The sequence below is a fragment of the Sceloporus undulatus genome, chromosome 1, assembly GCF_019175285.1.
Source record: "Sceloporus undulatus isolate JIND9_A2432 ecotype Alabama chromosome 1, SceUnd_v1.1, whole genome shotgun sequence".
Taxonomy (NCBI): domain Eukaryota; kingdom Metazoa; phylum Chordata; class Lepidosauria; order Squamata; family Phrynosomatidae; genus Sceloporus; species Sceloporus undulatus.
Window position 1 is genome coordinate 318,448,328 of NC_056522.1, and position 19,008 is coordinate 318,467,335.

A 19,008-nucleotide genomic window follows, 5' to 3' on the forward strand; every position below is an offset into this window, starting at 1 on the left:
TATAAACTGATGTGGAAAGAGCCTGAAACAGTGATTTACTTGAACTATTGGGTATATGCAGTAGACACTGTTTGTGAGGGATCCATTCTGGATCCCCCGTGAACGAGAAAAAATGTTGATAGTCAAGCCCCATTGACTCTAATGTAGGTGTGCTCCTGCGCACGCCATTTTGCCCCTCCTGGCTTGCTGTCCATGGAAACTCAAAACCATGAATGGGAAGTCTGTGAATGAGGAGGGACAAATGTATGGCATTTTGCCTCCACTGTCCGCTAACCCACAACACGTTAGTACAGATTAGCTTCAATTTCATTTATTTACTTAAAAGCAGTTACTGCCACCTCCACCCCTGTATCATGAACAGGGGTGAAGAAAAATCTGAAGACGTATTTATTTTGGTTGGCCTTCCCACCTTAGGTAGATTGTTCATTTTTCCTGCCCCTTTTTCCCCTTTTGACCCCGGTCCACTGTAAATTAATTTTTCCTTCTCTTTGCCCTTGATGTGTGTATTTTATCGATTTCCTGTTCCTGTTTTTTGTAGTAATGTTTTTAACTTTTATATTTGAATCTTCATTTTCTATTGTAATGTTTTTAAATTTTGTAAGCCGCCCTGATCATATCTATGGAAGGGCGGGGTAGAAATAAAATTTATTATAATTATAATTATAATTTAAAATTGTGAATATTTAAACAAAATAGACTGGAAGTTTCCAGTACCTTATAACCTGTATGAGTTCTGATAGCTCTTAGAGCAGGGATGGGTAACTTTTGTTTCTCCAGAAGTCCACAACTTCTATCAGTCCAAACCAACATGGCCAGTGAATAGAAACTGTGGTCCTAATACATCTCGAGAGGCATCAATGCCCATCCCTCTGCTAGAGCAACCCAAACAGATCTCTGTCTCAGTCCTCTTTCAACAATTTATTTGTTTATTTAATTTATATCCCACTCTGGCCCAATATGGGACCCAAAGTGGGTTACAATAGAAGTTAAAACAAAATCTAGTGAAAACAAACAATAAAACAGCACCTAAAAAATTAAAAAAAACAATCTAATTAAAACATTAATTTTTTAAAAAATTGAAAACAGTTGACATATAGCAAACAATACAACACACCATATTTAAAATACTTCTGCCTCTGCCAATTAAAAGTAGAAGCCCTATTTAAATAAACTGGTCTTTACTGGCTGGCTAAAAGACTGCACAGAGAGGACCAGCGGTACCTCCTTTGGGAGCGAGTTTTATAGCTTAGGAGCAGCCACTTAAACCAGACAGCTAGGCCATGAAAGTTATAATTATTTGCACAATTACAATTGTTTTCAATTCTTTTCAGCTTGGCCCATTTACTTGCTTATTTTTGGACCCTGCTAGCAGTACCAAATCTATAGTTTTTTCTTTTGTCTTCTGGTGGTGCAGTGGTTAAATGCCGATACTGCAGCCACAACATTGTAAGTTCGATCCTAGAGGAGGGCTCCAAGGTCCACTCAGCCTTCCATCCTTTCACAGGTCAGTAAAATGTGTACCCAGCAATTGGCTTACCCATTGTAAACCACTTAGGGAGTGCTAGTTCACTCATAAGTGGTATGGAAATGTACTTGCTATTGCTATTCTGCAGCAACAACCCAGGTCCTGCTGCTGGAGGATAAGGAAGTAGACCATAAGAAAATGGGAGACCGAGGAGATTATCGCATGGCTATTTTTGCCCTGGGCGAGCATGGGACAGGATTGGGTTGGAATGGGGAAAAATGGGTGTTATCACATGGTAAATTGCTGCTGCCCAATCATCCCCCATCCCCCAGGCATGCTCTGCTGGATGATACTGATGATATACAAAGCTTCCGTATCACCAACATCGGCTGGCAGAGCATGCCTGGGGATGGGTGATGGTCGGGTGGCAGCACAGCAGCAATTTACTGTGCGATAAGACCCATTTACCCCTGTTCCAACCTGATCCCGTCCCATGCACAACCAGGGAAAAATGGCCATGCAATATAGACTGTTCAAATAAAGGGAACAATCCACATAGCAAGTTGCAACAAAGGTTGTTAATGCTACATGAAGCAAGACCAAATACAAGACCAATGAAAGGGCTGTTAAGTTCAAAGTCACACTCAGAAGATGGAACACTGAAAGGTGTTATGTTTGGTGAAGAGTGTGTGTAGTGATTACAGATCTTGACTGAGGTGCAAAGAACCAAAAGCTTGGAAAAACAGTGTAAAGTCATTTAATAGGAACTTCATTCTTAGACAGACTAGGATAACCTAGTTTAATTCTAAGGAATTGCTAAGAGGATAACTAGCAGGAAAGGAAGAGGTGGAAACTCACTGCTCAGAGTATCATTTTGCATCACACAGCAGTCAGGAGGATAAGAAGGGAGGACATTTTGGGTCTCTCATATTATCTAGTCCGATTACTTCTGCCCTGTCTGAGGCGTTCTTGACTCCTCTGTGCTAAGTGTTGTTGTTGCCCTCTTAACAAAGTTACTATCATGAAGAGGTTGAAAATAGATTTATTGCCAATACACCCCCAGTATTTGAATGATCTGAGATTTTTGTAATTACCTTTGCATGGCTACTTTCAGAGTGGATGGAATGCACGCCCTATGAAGTAGGCTTCTTGAAATATGGAGCTTTCATTAAGGCAGAAAGTTTTGGAAGTGAATTCTTCATGGGTCGCATGATGAAGAAGATCCCGGAATCTCGGCTCTCTTATCTACAAGGTGGGTTATCTAAACAAACAAACAAACAAACAAACAAACCCCAAGCAAACTGGTCTAAATTGTTTCAGCTACATGCATTTTAAAATTCACTCTTTGCCAACCATATGTTAATTTTATTACACCGCCAGCTAGTGTTAGTTACAAGAATGTACAATAATTTTACCATATGTTTGATCATTACATTAACATGACTTTAAAATGTTTTGAGAATAGGATCTCAATAAGTATTTTTTGAATTTTGTGTGCTTCCCAGGCATGTGGAGTAACATATATTCCACCAATGTATTGGATGCCTTCTATTTGTCAAACTGTTCAGAAGATTTCTGGCACAGATGGACAAGGGACCAAATTACTGATACTGGTTAGTAGAGTATTGCTTTCCCTTTATTTACAATATTTATTTATGGTATTTATAACCCGATCTTCAGCCCTAAAGGATCTCAGAGTGGCTTATAGATAGTTATTCAGACAGTTCACTACCCTCAGGGTTACAATCTAAAAAGACATGACACAAAAGGAGAAGGGAATGGTTGTGGGGAAGGGGATCAGGTCCAGCAATTCCTCTCCCTCTGAGGCCTGGACCATGGCAGATGGACTGGAGGGAGGGTCCTTCTTCTTGCTCTGGATAGCCTTGATGGAGCTGCGCCTACCTTTTCACTCCCTCCTAGGCCGGATGCTGTCAGATGGCATGGAGGGAGGGCTCTTCTTCTTCAGGCTAGGCCTGATGGAGTTGGGCCTGCCTTTTCACTCCCTCCCAAGTCGGATGATGTTGGAAGGACTGGAAGGAGGGCCCTTCTAGGGTTCTCTTTTACTGTAAAATTTGGAGAGGATTTACTTCCACACTAAATAGCTAGAAGTGGAGAGTTTGGGAGAACTGTCATTCCACCTTCCCCTCCCTTTCCTATGTATCCCACTTCATCGAAATTTCAAACTGACACCCGATTTCATTTTAGTCTATTTATTGTATTTAAATTGTGAGTCCTACAGATGGATATGTGGTGTTCTGATTAGTAGGTAGTGCAGCATGGTGGCTTCAAAGCATGCAGCGTATACAGTGATGGTGAACCTTTTACAGACTGAATGCCCAAACTGAAACCCAGACCCCACTTATTTATTGCAAAGTGCCACGTCCCTCTGGCTTTCTAGTTAGAAACTCTGGCAAACTGTGCTAGGGTGACAGCATGTGTGCCCACAGAGAGGGCTCTGAGTGCCACATCTGGCACACAGGCCATAGGTTCGCCATCACTGGAACGCTGTACTCTCAAGATGCCTGGATGGTGGCTTTAAAGGGAGTCTGTTTTGGCCCTAAGTAAATTTATCATCCTCCTGAAAAGTTTGCAAATTGCAGCAACAAATCAATTAAGCCTTGGAAATTATAGCAAGCTGCTGCTCTCCTAGTTGAGCTGGAGATTTGTACTCACCTCTTTCCTCTTTCCTGAAGCTGAATCCACCCAGACTGGAGAATTTGCACCCTTGTCTTCCATCTGGAGATGACCCATGAAAATTGGGGACACAGTCCTAGAGCACAGACTATTTCTCTTGGCCGTATTGTAACTAAAAGCTATTTCAAGGATCATTCTTAACCTGCTTTCCCTTTCTTAATGTATTATAGCATAGTGCCCAGTGGCAATACAAAACAAAACAAAGCCAACAACTTTAAAATCATTCCTTGTTTTTGATTGTTGTCATTACTTATTATCATTAATAATCATAGCTATATATTTATTGCTGCTACAAAGAAACAGTTTGGACCATGGAACTCAACAACATTCCCTCTATTCCACAGACGAAGACATTCCACCAATTGTGCCAAAGAGACACTATGCACAGCCGACAAATCTCTATGTTCCTAATGGTACCCTCACAAATGTGCTTAGAGATGTCATTACATTGCGTCCAGTGCTTGCACACTATTATAATTTCATGAAGGGTCTCCAAATAAATAACAAATACTTGGAGAATGAAAGTTTTCGTGCTTGGAAAGGTAATAGTAAGCACAAATGTAATAAGATGTCTTCACCTCTGCTTTCTTTTCTCTTTTTCTAATGCTGGCTTTTTTCTTATGATCCTTTCTTGTAACTATTTTCAAAGACTATGTACCAATCTATTCATCATTTAACAGGTCTGGACTATCTTCTTCATTAACTGTCTGTTCAGACAAGATGCCTCCCCAATTATTTTCCTCTCAAGATTGAATGCTAGCCATAATGTACAGATAGTATAGCATTTTGAGAAATTCATGGTCCATTAAAATAATATTCATGCTTACAAAAAGAGGATCTCATCAATGTGTATAAGCTACAGAAATGAGATGGGTCTCAGTATGCTATGACAGTGGGTACCAGGGGACTGTATGTCCAGTCATTCTTATTCTGTAGCTCCATAGGCCTTCTAAAATTCTTTTTCCTTCCTCAATTCCTTTTCTTCCTCACTGTGTATTCAGAATAAATTATGCAGATAAATAATGGGATTTATTCTTTTGAAGTTCAGATTTTAATATTTCTCTTTTTTTGCAAGTACTGGGATGGCAAAAATGAGGGAGGAAAAATCAGGATCTTTGAAACAGGTTTGGTGAACCTCAATAATTTTGACTCCCTTAAAGATACATGGAAGACTCTGCAAGGTATCCTTCCCCCTCTTCCTCCATGCCAGTGATTTCCAAATTCCAGTCTCCCAAGTGTTTTGGACTTCAGCTCCTAGAATCCCAGACAATTGGCCAGGATTGCTGAGACCTCTGTGAGCTGAAACAGCTGGAGGTCCAAAGTTTGGGAACCACTGCTCTATATCCTTGTTTTACAGTGTTGCATATGAATCTAAACAATTTGCCTTTCAGACACGGTGCTGGATTCTTTTCCTAATCAGTTGACTGAAACAGAAGAACATTTAGAACTTGTAGATACAGCATCTTTCATCAATACCAGCTGCCCTCCTCTTCTGAGGCCTGAGAGGAAAGTGGACATTATTTTGCATTTAAATTACAGTGGAGGATCACAGCTTCTGGTGAGAAGATTATTATCTTTTGCAACTTGTTGATTACCAGTAGCATTCTAATTAATTCTTTTACATATTAAAACAAAGTGATTTGGAGACCCAGGTGGCAGAGGCTTGAGCCAATCTAGTGTAGCTACACATGTAAAAAACAAACAAACCAGCATTGAAATTAATTGAACACATTTCAAAAATATTGACTTCTAAGTGGTACTGTTTAGTGTTCCCTTGACACCTCCCCAAAGATGTAGGCTCAACCCTTAATAGTCTTTGTACACAGGGAATTCTTTCTGACCCTGGAAACCTTTGCTGAAAAAGTGTGAAACAGGCACTTGGACAGTAAAGTGGTCTTCCAAAGGTTGGATTTGGGCTCTTCCTTCCGCATCACCATCTTATAGATTGTTTCCTATGCTCAAAGTATCCTGGCTAGGTGTCTGTGTATACTAGAACTCTTAGCCTTTGTGAAATCCAGGTTGTTTTTTTTATCTCTTTGGGTTCTGATTTTATTCATGTTTGATGTTCTAGCCTCTAGACTTGTCCACAAAGTACTATGCAGAACAAGGCATTCCATTCCCTAAGATTGTGCTGACTGAAGAAGACAGGGAACATCTCAAGGAGTGCTATGTGTTTGATGAAGCAGATAATCCAAAGGCCCCTATATTGGTATACATGCCACTGGTATGTGACACCTTCCAAAAATACAAAGCACCAGGTAAGTTCAGAAAAGCAATACTGAGGACTACATGAGTTTTCTGTCTGCTGACTCTCACGCCAGTATGTGCAAGTCCATGGCTAAAATGGAAAGTGCATGCATGTTGGAACAACAAACAAACAACAACAACAACAAAAAGCCAAACAAAATAATGCATACATAAACTTTTACTTGCTCTTTTGGTAATGGAAAACCCTGCTGGTGTCTTTATCCAGCAAAAGAGAAAATTGAGAGGCCATATAATAGCCCATCTTCAAAATAGCAATAGCAATAGCAAGACATTTCTATACCGCTTATCAGTGCACTTAAGCACTCCCTAAGTTTTTTACTTTACAATGTGTAAGCCAATTGCTCCCAACAAGGTGGGTTCTCATTTTAGTGACTTTGAAGGGATGCAAGCCTGACTCGAGCTTCAGCCCTTGGCTGATATTGAACTCACAATCTTGCAGTTTGTGAGTGAGTGGCTGCAGTACAGGCATTTAACCACTGCACCACCAGTCTGAAGCCTTGTCACATGGAAGGTGGAGTAAACTTGTTTTCTGCTCCTCTACGGGATAGGAAACTAATGAAACAGATGAAAAGAAGCGAGATCCCTCTAAATTTTAGTAAGTACTTCCTGATGGGAAGAGCTGTTTGTCCATGGAACTGACTAGCCCAGAAGGGGTTAAAATCTCCCGTTGGAAGGTTTTACACCTCAGGGATGCTTTACTTGTTCATCAAGATGATCTTAGGGGATTTTCTAACTCTGCAGTGTATGTTTCCATTATGAAACATTTTTCCTGATTTCTACTAAGCTGGCACATGCCATTTTTCCTCCATCATCCTGCACTTTTCACTAGAAGGTGAAGTGCTTCTCCAAGTTGCTTAACAATTAATATGCAAATTTCCCTAAGTACTGATGAATACATGTAACCCTCTCACTCTTCTCCTAAAGAATACTCAGGTCATTTGCTATTATTTGGCACTAGTGAATTGTATTTCAAATAAATTTCAAATAAAAATGGGAGCTAATTGACAAGATACACAAATATTCCTCTCTGAAACGATATTCAGTGTGCTGATTAAAGGATAGGCTTAGAACACTACTAAGCAATAAAGCTGGATACTCACTTCTCTATCTTTGTTTCCATAGGTATGGAACGTAGTCCTAGTGAGATGGAGGAAGGTCAAGCTAATGTCACCAGCACTATTTTTTCTCCATATGCTACTGGCATGATACAATACTCAGAAGCAAATTTCAACAAGCTGGTGAATCTGACTAACTACAATATCCTTAATAATGAACAGTTGATTCTTCAGGCTTTGCGTACAGCAATAGAACGAAAGAAACAGCAGAAGTCTTTATTCCCTTCTTCTTAATGTTCTACAAATTAATTGTCCTTATTTACTTACTCTGGAAGCTACCACATTTTGTTCATTTGTGCTATTGGCCAGCATTACCTACATGGGGAATTATTATTACCATTTGTCATATCCCAGTTGAGCAACAATGGTTTAGAACCATCTTTTCATCATAGAAGACACATTTCCCCCCCTGCAGAATTGTGTTAAGTGGATTCTGGGAGGTGATGGCTCAAAAATACATGATTCACTCAAGATTCAAAAAGATGGAACTGGAAGATAGCATTCCTTGATTTGAGTCTAGCACCATAGAGACACTGGTAAAGTACAGACTTGAATTATTTTGATTCACCAACAGAGCATTCAATGGCAAAAAAACTTTCATGACTTGGTTTTTATTTATAAGTGCAAATTCATCCTTGAGAATGGCAAAAGTGAGTGATGATATGCATGTAGGAAGCATGGATTCCACAACAGTGCCTTCTGCTCACCTCACCTCATCCCAGGTGCACCACTTTTCAAGAGAGAAAATTTGTATGTTTATTAAGACTGGTGTGTCGTTGAGCGCTGTGTGCAAAGCTGAACTGTTAAAGTAATTGAAGAAGTAAATGTGGTGTTCAGTAATATAAACTGCCATGGAATGATGAAAGTTATGTGTTGTTCATCCTTCTTTCATGAGTATGTGGAACAGAGCTATGCTTTTTGACACAATGCATCATTTCAGTCTCCTTCAGAAGGTGGTAGAGAAGGATAGAATGAATATTAAACAATATTCAGAAATGGTTGAAAAGGTGTTTCTCAAATGTCAGGAAACCCTGATAGGGAGAAAACTGGACTGACTAGAATCTTTGCTGCTTGGGACTTATTCTGCATAAAATTTGTCCATGTTTTTTCTTGAACAAAAACTAGCATTTTCTGCCTAGGAAAGAGCACCTTCTGTGCAGAAAAAACATTGAATGTGTTTTCCTGCATGAACAGAAGATTGGACTGGATGCCCTTGGGGTCTCTTCCAACTCTATTAAGTTTATCACATGGCACTTGCAGGAACCGGAATGGAATGGCATGGAACGGTGGTGTACAAGGGAAGAGAGGGGAGTCACCTGTATCTCCAGGGAGAGTTCTTACAAATGTTATAACATAAACATGCTCTTCCCCAACCTGGTGTCATCAAGATATGCTGGTCGACTCTTTCCATCATCCACACCCAGTATGGCCATGCTAGGGGCAGTGCACATGTTACCCAATCCATTTGAGTGTAGGATATCTCACTACTAATCAGAAGAACTAAATTAAATAGTTAAAGAAAGTTTAAGATTAAGAAAGTGAGGATTTTCACTGGCCCAGTGTCCTTTCAAGATTCATTTGAATTCTTTAAACTTGATCTTAATCTTGAACTTCCACCACTGCTCAACTTGTTTCTGAACACAATGAAATAGCAGTGTCCTCATGAGGAGCAGTGTTTTAGAGAGAGTTTATTCAGAGAGAGTTTTCACTGACTGGAACTTGCCTCCTAACAAAATTAGCAATTTGCCACTTAAGCTTTCCCTGCAGCAGAGCTTTGTACAGGGACATCAAGCTGCCATGACTCCTCACCCAGAAGTCAAAGGATCACATGTCTGGAATAGCTGCAGGATACAGCAAATGCTGGAGAAATTCATGGCAGCACAAATGCATCCACTTTATACTAGATAGCCACAAAAACAAGAGGCTGTGTTTATTATCCTCTATTGGTTACACTGACATTGTGCCTTTCCTCCCTTGAACTCAAACTGATTTACATGGTGATGTACAAGGGAAGAGAAGGAAGTCATTGTATCTCCATGGAGTGTTCTTACAGGTGTTATAACATAAACATGCTCTTCCCCAACCTTGTGTCATCGAGATATGCTAGACGACTCTTTCCATCATTCATACCCAGTGTGCCATGCTTGGGACAGTGCGCATGTTACCCAATCCATGTATAAGCATTGGGTGTATAAGCAATGGTGGAGTATCACTACATCTCTTCCATCAAGTATGTCATTATGCCCGGGGGGGGGGGGGACACAAGGATTTATTAGTTACCTACCTGCTCCATTCTTCAGCACCCCCACTTTGCTCACAGATGTCCTTCCCACATACCTGGAGTATGAAAATGCTATCATGTGTCTTTTTGGGTCTGATTCAAATCGGTGATATGACTGTAGCATTGAGCAATGTATTCACTTTGTGAATGAAATGATTTAATAGCACAGATAAAATACATCACCCTATGTCAGCTTACCCACAATGTTCTTAAGTGAAGCAAGTCCACACCTTCAGGTACCAAGCGTTATGTAATCAAATGGTGAAAGAAATGCATGTAGGAGGGCCTGAACTGGAATAACCTCCCTTATTTTGCTGCACAGTTTTGGGGTGGAAAAAAAGGAAAGTCCAATTCTAGTTTTTGGTTTTTTTAAATGGAAGTGATATATATAAAAATCTTAGGGACTTTGTCACATGAGACTGCCAAAGCAGAATTACAGCAAGATAACAGTGTCGGTGTCCATGTCTGTCTTGTAGCTGCTTCTTCTTCCATCCGTTCCTTGAGTGCTGTTTTTCATTAACAGACAAAACCCATCAATGGCCCCAATTGTGCTGCTTTTCCACTATTGATTCATGTGTGATAAGTTCCTCCCATTGCAGTTCTGATATGCAGGTAGTCACATGATGCAAGTAGGCATGATAATGCCCCTCTCCCACTTGCGATTCCCAAGCAGGCTGTTTTTTTCTTCTTCTTTTCTTTTCTATCAATTGCTGTGGGTATGCAATTGAAAAAAAACTGAGTGAAAGACATGCTGGGAAGGGCAAGAAGGTGGAGTTGTGAAGGCCACTGTGTAGAAAACTGAGCCCAGGACTATAGCAGCACCATGGCATTTTTAAAGACCTGTGTGAAAATGACTGTTCCCAAACTGGTTTGCTTGCATTTCCTACACTAACACAATTGTGGCATCTTAGTAACCTGGTGTGATAATGTTCTAAGAGGTCACTTGTTTGCATTATCCATGCTTGCTTGAAACTTTTTTTTTTTTTTTTGGTTTGCATATTGTGAAGTCAAAAAGACACTCTCCTTGTTCTGATTTCTTTTAACAAACCGTGCATGCGCACGCACGCACGCACGCACACACACACACACACACACACTCAAAGAGATTCCAAGGAAGAGCATGCATCATTTCTGGAATGCATTGACTAGAAGTGATTGCTTCATAGAAATGACAGTTTGTCTTGTCATTCAGCAAGGTGTGAATGTGTTTTTTCCATCTTGAGAGACATCATGACTCCTCCCTACAGCACTGAGACCAGTGGTTGCAGGGCAGGAACATTAACCCTTTGCTCCAAACTGGAATTGCCCCTCCTGTGCCTTACTGTTTGCAATGGCAACAATATTAACAACAATTAATTTTTTTAAGGGGGAGTTATCTTCCCACTATGTAAAGGAAGCATGAAATCAGCATGATGGAAAAAACAGGCATAGAAACCCTCCACAAACATTACACGATCTCAGTTTGGCTCATACTTCCCCTAATAAGCTATTTAATGAACAGAAGCAGATTTGACTTCCTAGCAGCCAATCGCAGTTCAAGAAGGCTTTTGAGGTGGGACTGTGGGGGAATTAGCATGTACTGTATAAAGGCAGGAGTTGGGGCAGACACAGTTGGTCAGTGAGACTAGGGCAGACAGGGAGTCAGAGAGCCAGAGTCAGTTGGCTGGTTTGGTTAGTCTAGTCAGAGGGTAGGTGGTAATCCTGTTGAAAGAGATAGTGCAATGAAGATTATTTAAAGGCCAGTTATTTGAATGATGATAAAGTAACCATATTAATCTTAAAATAGCCCATATAAGACACTTTATTTCTTAATGGTATTCAATAAAAGTTACAGCATTTACCTTCTTGTAAGCCTGAGGGCAGGGAACCATCTATTATCCCCTCTGTTGTAAGCCGCCCGGATTTCCTATTATTATTATTATTATTATTGGGTTTTTTACAGTGGATTTCTCTGTCTGAAGCAATTTCTATGAACTATAAACAAGATCTTACATGTTATCCAAAATATCAAAACCTGTTTGATTAGACATGTGGGATCCTGACCCCTTGAATTTAGGAATAGTGTTGAAGTTTGGTGTGAGGGGCAGGGAAAGCATGTTTTTTGTGGGGGTTTTGGGTTATGCCAGCATCTGTGGCTGGCATCTTCAGAGAATAAATTCTTTCAGAACATGGTCACATAGCCCTAAAACACCACAAAAAACTATGGATTCCAGCTGTGAAAGCCTTCAACTTTACAAAGTGTAAGTGACTGGGAGCCTTCTGAGGCTGGAAGGAAAAAGGAACCTAAGGCTTGAAAGAGGTCCTATTACACTCATCCTTCCCTCTGCCAACTCCAGTGCCCCCTAACCTTATTTGTATGCTCGAGCCCAATTGAAAACAATGGGGCTCATGCCTGTGGCACAGAGCGATGTGTGCACCATGGCCGCATGCACCATTGCCTCTTCTGGTGTGTGGCTTTCCACATAAGTGGAAAGCTGCATATGGCGAGCCTGTGTATGACGCGGCCATACTGTATTTAATAAACAGCCATGTAGCACTAAAGTATGTAACTAGTATCATCTTTATCTTGACTTACAATAAAGCTGGTGAGCCTGAGTGTTATTTGTTATGTACCTACAGTTATGAGTAAGTCTTTAATCCCTTAATCCTTTAGCTCAACCTTCAAAATTTTTCATCTAGTTAATGCATATTTTCAGTGCTACACACACTTCTCTGAGAGTATCTGTTAAAAGACGGTGGGGAAGGTATACTGATAAAACAAAGAACTGCATTGCATGAATGTTAATTAACTCATACCTACTCTGTAAATACATATGCTTCTTTTTTAAATTAATAAAAAAATTATGGCTATGTCCAGACACTATCTGGTGATGGTATGGATAATTCACTATTAGTTCTCCCTTCTGTGAATTGTCCCACACCATCTTTAAGAATGTTGATCAAGATAAAGTCCATTACCTGGCCGGCCTTGTTCCCACCATATATGTATTACCCATGTATGTAACATTTTGCTGAGTGAAGTGCATTGTCACACCTTGCAAAACACTGCACCTTTCTTCTCATCTTTTTCTTTTCCTTGTGACCAAGGAATGAGATCTATTCCTCTCTTTTCTCCTCAATGGATCAAAGCTGGCATTCTATAATTAGAGGCATGTTTTAAATGCTTCATAGCAAGATAATTCCATTTTGTCTTGCTTTCTAGTTCACTGTAACAAGAAACAATGGCTTTGGACTTCAGGGATCTCACTCAAAGGCACACAGAAATATATTACAATGCTGCCCCCCCCCATACTTAGACCACATTTAACATGAGAGATATGTTCTGGGACCGTTAACCTATAACAAAAAATTTGGATAATCACATGCTGGAGGACCTAGAGATTCCTGGATAGACCATAGTAATTAAATCAGCAAGTAATCAAACCTGCAAAAACTAAAGCCACAAATGTGGGCCACTGACTATATGTCAAACTCCATTTTGTTCTGACTATCATGTTAAATATAATTTTGGTCTCAAAAAATTAACCACATAATTGATTTTATTCCCCTAATTAAAAAAAAGAAACAATGTATATTGCTACCATCAGATGGTGTAAGTATGAAAGGGAAGACATTTTTTCTTTCTAGAGAACTCTGGGCCTTTTGTTAACTTTAACCAGAGCAAAAATGCCTCCTCAATAGTCAGTCATAGAATCATAGAATCATAGAGTTGGAAGAGACCCCAAGGGCCATCCAGTCCAACCTCCTGCCATGCAGGAAATCTAAATGAAGAGCTTGGAAAGTTACTTTAAGAAGAATGACTATGTGGAAGCCATCTATAACTGAGTAATGGAGGAAAATGCTCTGGATGAAGAATGAACCTAATTTGTGATTGGACACATGCAAGCTTTTATCCTACTACATATCCATGAGAAGGTATGAAGGTTGTGTTTGAAATTATTAGCTATAATTCTGCCCTCCGTTAACTTTTTCAGTTGGTGCTTTTTATACATTCACTTCAGCTCTCCTCAGCCTCTTTCTTCCATTGCCCCTTGTGCTTTTTATAGATAAAAAGGGTTTGTGTTCCATGGAAACTGTAAGGGACTACCTTTATAGTTTCATAATATATGTTCATGTTTGTATGCAAATATTTGTGAGAATATCTGTCACAACATTCATTCTGGATTTATATCCATATACAAAAATCTTCTGAGATCTAGAGTACAGATAACGTGTTCAGCTGTTTGTTATTGTATGCTTTCAAGTCACCCAGTGAGTTTTCATGGCCAATTGGGGAATCATACCCTGAACTGCAGAGTCACCGTCCAATGCTCAAACCTCTTCACTCCACTGGTTGTACCTAAGTAGAACCAACACAAGTACATTTGTATGACATGACAGTCAGACGTGAATATATCTTTTGTAATTAAAGCACAGCAATATTCTTCTCTGGAACTGAACTGATTTATAAACATGAACTAAAATATAATACTATATTTATTATTTTTTCTATTTATGTGGAATGGGATTTTGGAAAGCATTTCCATTGTCCTAAGGGAATCTACATCTAAGAATGAGCAGAAGACAGATTAGTTGAGTTGTTGAAACATATAGAAGAAATAAGACAAATTTGCTGAATACCATGAAGCTAAAATTTCTGAAAGCCATTCATCTAGATATACCAGCTTTTCTTTTATTGGACAAGAATCATGTTTAGCTGGTTCTTTGTGTTCTGATGCATTTATTACTTTTTACTGTATTACAGAAGCACAAATCTAAAATTATGTTAGGCAATGGATGTATAAATAGATAGAAGGGGCCATGCAGGGCTTGAGAATTATAATGAAAATAAGCAGTTGTGAGGCACAGCCACATTGAGCTGTACTGTACTCCTAAAACCACTTATCTGGAAGTAAGTTTCACTAAGTAGACTTATAAGTCTACTTATATACATATATATGTGAGAGCCAGCACAGTGTAGTGGTTTGAGTATTGGACTATGACTCAGGAGACTAGGGTCTGAATCCCTGATCAACCATGGAAACCCACTGGGTGGCCTTGGGCAAGTCACACTCTCTCAGCCTCAGAGGAAGGCAAACAGCAAATCCCCTCTGAACATATCTTGCAAACAAACAAAAAAAAAAACCAATCCCTGATAGTTGTGCTGCTCTGGTCAGGCCCCACCTGGAATATTGTGTCCAGTTCTGGGCGCCACAATTCAGAAAGGACATTGAGAAACTGGAGCGTGTCCAAAGGAGGGCGACTAAAATGGTGAAAGGTCTGGAAACCTTGCCCTATGAGGAACGACTCAGGGAGCTGGGGATGTTTAGCCTGGAGAAGAGAAGGTTAAGAGGTGATATGATAGCCCTATTTAAATACTTGAAGGGATGTCATATTGAGGAGGGAACAAACTTGTTTTCTGCTGCTCCAGAGACTAGGACCCGGAGCAATGGATGCAAGCTACAGGAAAAGAGATTCCACCTCAACATTAGGAGGAATTTCCTGACAGTAAGGGCTGTTCCACAGTGGAACACACTTCCTCGGAGTGTAGTGGAGTCTCCCTCCTTGGAGGTCTTCAAACAGAGGCTGGATGGCCATCTGTCGACGATGCTTTGATCTGGATTTCCTGCATGGCAGGGGGTTGGACTGGATGGCCCTTGCGGTCTCTTCCAACTCTATGATTCTATGATTCTATGATTCTATGCCTTAGGGTTGCCATAAGTTGGAAGTGACTTGAAGGACCACAACAACACAACAACCATATATACAGGCTGGTCTGAGTTAACATACCCTCTGCCAAAGAAGCTCATTTTTACAAAGTCTTTTTATGCTTGCTCCACCCTCACTTTCCACCTTGTCCTCTATCTAGCAGGATGTTTTTAAGTCTCATTGGCACTGGAAAGATAATAAAGAAGTGTTGGAGAAACATAGATCTTCAGTGCAGGGTCACATCTGTGTGTTTGCTGTAAATAATGCAACAAACAGAACTTGAGTTGGGAATGAATAGGATTCTACTCTACCTGATCCCACTGTAGCTGTTTGAACCTGCCTACAACAGACGAGATAAACAGCAATTGCCTCCAGAATCCCTTATTGAAACTGTGTGAATAGCAAAACTGAGAGAAAAAAGGGAAGAAGATAAGTCTGCCTCAATAGCTACTCCTAGAATGTTAAAAAAGCATAAAGAAACTTTCAATAGTCTTTAGAAGGTTGGTAATGTCCTTCTTTGTTTTCCATGCTCACCACAAAAAACTTCAGCTTCCATTATGCTCTGTTTTCAGAATGCCAAAACTCAGAAACACTCTCTCCCTTATGTTCAGACTGCTGAAGAAAGATATTCTGTGGAAAAAACCAATCTGTAATGAAGGGGAGAATATTTTTATTCAGTTTTCCAGACTGCTGAGTCCTGTGAAAACTGAATATCACAATGTAATGTCTTCTTTGCAATGCACTCCCATAATGTCTTTAACTCCATCTTACATACATTTTCAAACACTCAGTGATTCCAAATGTATTGATTTTACACTGCTTTAGTCATGATGAATGCTTGTTTTGTCATCATGGAGATGTTGCTGTCATCTTTTCCTACCATTAGTCATCAAAATAGCAATGCATTTTGTCAGAGTGCCCTTACCAAAGCCCTGCAGTGTTTGTCTGGAGGTATGCAAGCACATATGATATGTGTCCTATCAGGTGACTTTCTGCAGCCAGGTCACTGAAAGCTATTTAATGTGTGTAATATTAGCAGAATCTCTGTCACTCTAGTGAACAGAGATTAGTCAAGGATGTTAAGGAATATTTAATGCTTGCTGGATGTTTTTCAGGGTCCATTCATTTACTGGAATGGAAAATTCAAAGATATTGAAATAAGAAGTGAAAAATATGTTTCCATAGAAATTTGCTACACTGACATGAATTCCTACATACAAATACTTTGAGCCTTAAATTGTGATGCTAATTTGTTTATTTATATATTTGTTTCATTTGTATGCTGTCTTTCTCCCAAGGGACCCAAGGCAGTTGACAGACACATAAGAAAAAAATGTTGTGTGTCTTCATGTAATTTCTGACTTATGGTGGTCCTAGGAGTTTATCACATGGGAGGAATTTCTCTTAATTTCGAATGAAAAGTAAGTGGGGCCAAAATGCATTCATGTGAATTCGCTAGTTCAGCGAACTTACATAAATTCAAATTGTGTTTGAACTGACTTCCCATTGCCTGAAAATAGCTTGCCATTGCCTGAAATTGCATGTGGTAGTCTATCACACAATAACGTTAAACCCGATGATTGCGTTTGGATTATCATTGGATTATACTTCCAATTTCCCTTCTGTGATAAACTTCCTAAGGAATTTTCTTGGCAGAATTTGTTCAGAGGAAATTTCTCCTTGCCCTCTTCTGAGACTGAGAGGTGTAACTTGCCCAAGATCACCCAGTGGATTTCCATTTCCAAGCCTGGATTTGAACCCTGGTCTCCTGGTGTCTTTGTCAATACTCAAACCACTGAACTAACCCACCACTCTGATGTTTCCTCCACTGTAATAATGTGACTCAAACTGGCTTGGGGATTTTGAGAACAGTAGTTCAAAAAAGTAAATTTCCCAAGCTTTAGGGGAAGTTTCCTGTTGATATAATATTTTGATACAGGAGTTACATCATGATGAAACTGGCTCCTGGACCACAAAAGCTTGTGGATTAATAAATTTGTTAGCTGCTGAGGTTTTAGCAAACTGTCTCTCACAGTCCACCAGATGTTACTGACTGGAATTTTGGACTATCAGTGATTCAGACTCTGTCCAAGAAACTAGGTTCAGTATCAATAGACAATATGGCATATTTCAAGTACAGTCCTCCCTCGGAATTCATGGGATCTGTTCCGGGGACCCCTACAAATTCCAAATTTCGCGAATATGCAAGTCCACTCTCCCTCCTTTCCCTCCCAAGCCCTCCTTATCTCTGTCTTTAGCACCCCCTGCCTAGCTTTGCCCCCTGGGACCTAGCAGGGGGCTTCCCTCAGTCTGGGAGGGTGGCACTGAGCCAGGGGGCAGGGCCTGCCAGGGCCTGTAATTTTCTGCCTCCTGGCAAGCCGCCATGGCAAGCTCCCTTCCCGCCAGGTGCAGGCCTCGCCTCCTCAGCCACATCCAATGGCTGCCCGTTTCTTCCTTTCTCTCCCAGTCACCCTGAGAGAGGAAGCAAGGGTTCCCTCCATTGCTCCCTCCCTGTGTCCCATGGCCTTGGGGGTCGCTCAGCTGGGCGTCCTCCAAGGCGGTGGGGCAGACGGAGCAAGTACATATACATCTATTTTTTATATCAGTATTATAATTACTTCTTTTGTGTAGCACCTTTATTCTGTCAGCGCTATATACCTGTCTTCTTTACCTTCCACTTGCACATAGCTAATCCAGGAACTCCATTCTTTGTAAAAATTTATTAATGATTTATTTTTTCAAAGAAAGGATTATTTATCCATTTCATACTGATCATAGAGTTTTAATTTCCATTCCTGTATTGATGGAGTTTCCTCTGGTTTCCAATACCATGCATACAATAGTCTAGCTGCAGTTACTTCCAAAAATATCAATTTTCCTTCTTGCCTTTCTAAATTCTGCTCCTCCGCTATATTCAAAAGATACATCTTAGTGTCCACATAAGTATTAAATCTAAATATCTTTTTCATTTCTCCATGTATTGATTTCCAAAACTTTTTAGTGTTTTCACAGGTCCACCACATATACATATATGGGCCTAATTCTGAACTACATTTTCAGCATAGCCCTTTATTTCCTTTATACATTTTACAAAGCCTGTATGGGGCCAAATACCACCTGTACATTGATTTGGAACAGTTTCCCCCAATTTCAACATTAACTGTATATTTAATTCTCATCTTCTTCTCCCACTGCTCCAACATGATGTTTTGATTCAGGTCTTTTGCCCATCGGACCATAAAAACTTTAACTGTCTTGTCTTCCAATTCCCATTTTAAAATTAAATTATAAAATTTGGATATCCTTTTTTTTGTCTTCCTTGACTATTTTCTCTAATTCTTGATCACTCATTGCAATTCCAATTTTTTAAATCCATTTTATATCTCTCAACAAATTGTCTATACGCAAACCAGTTGCATGAAAAACCATCTTTAATTATTTCCTCTTGTACTTACCTTGGTCAGTTTCAATAATATTGGCATAGTGAATCCATTTCT

General features: G+C 39.9%; 1 protein-coding gene across 1 annotated transcript in view; it reads left to right on the forward strand.

The window, feature by feature from the left end:
* The window catches only part of LOC121926755 (cytosolic phospholipase A2 epsilon-like), a 48,862-nt gene extending 40,535 nt beyond the window's left edge, over window positions 1-8,327 (forward strand). Inside the window, exons 15-20 of the mRNA XM_042460002.1 lie at window positions 2,580-2,717; window positions 2,971-3,078; window positions 4,504-4,701; window positions 5,551-5,717; window positions 6,231-6,417; window positions 7,550-8,327. Coding sequence (XP_042315936.1) covers window positions 2,580-2,717; window positions 2,971-3,078; window positions 4,504-4,701; window positions 5,551-5,717; window positions 6,231-6,417; window positions 7,550-7,776 — 1,025 coding nt within the window. The 3' untranslated portion in view covers window positions 7,777-8,327. The remainder of the gene's footprint in view (window positions 1-2,579; window positions 2,718-2,970; window positions 3,079-4,503; window positions 4,702-5,550; window positions 5,718-6,230; window positions 6,418-7,549) is intronic.
* Window positions 8,328-19,008: the final 10,681 nt, after the last annotated feature.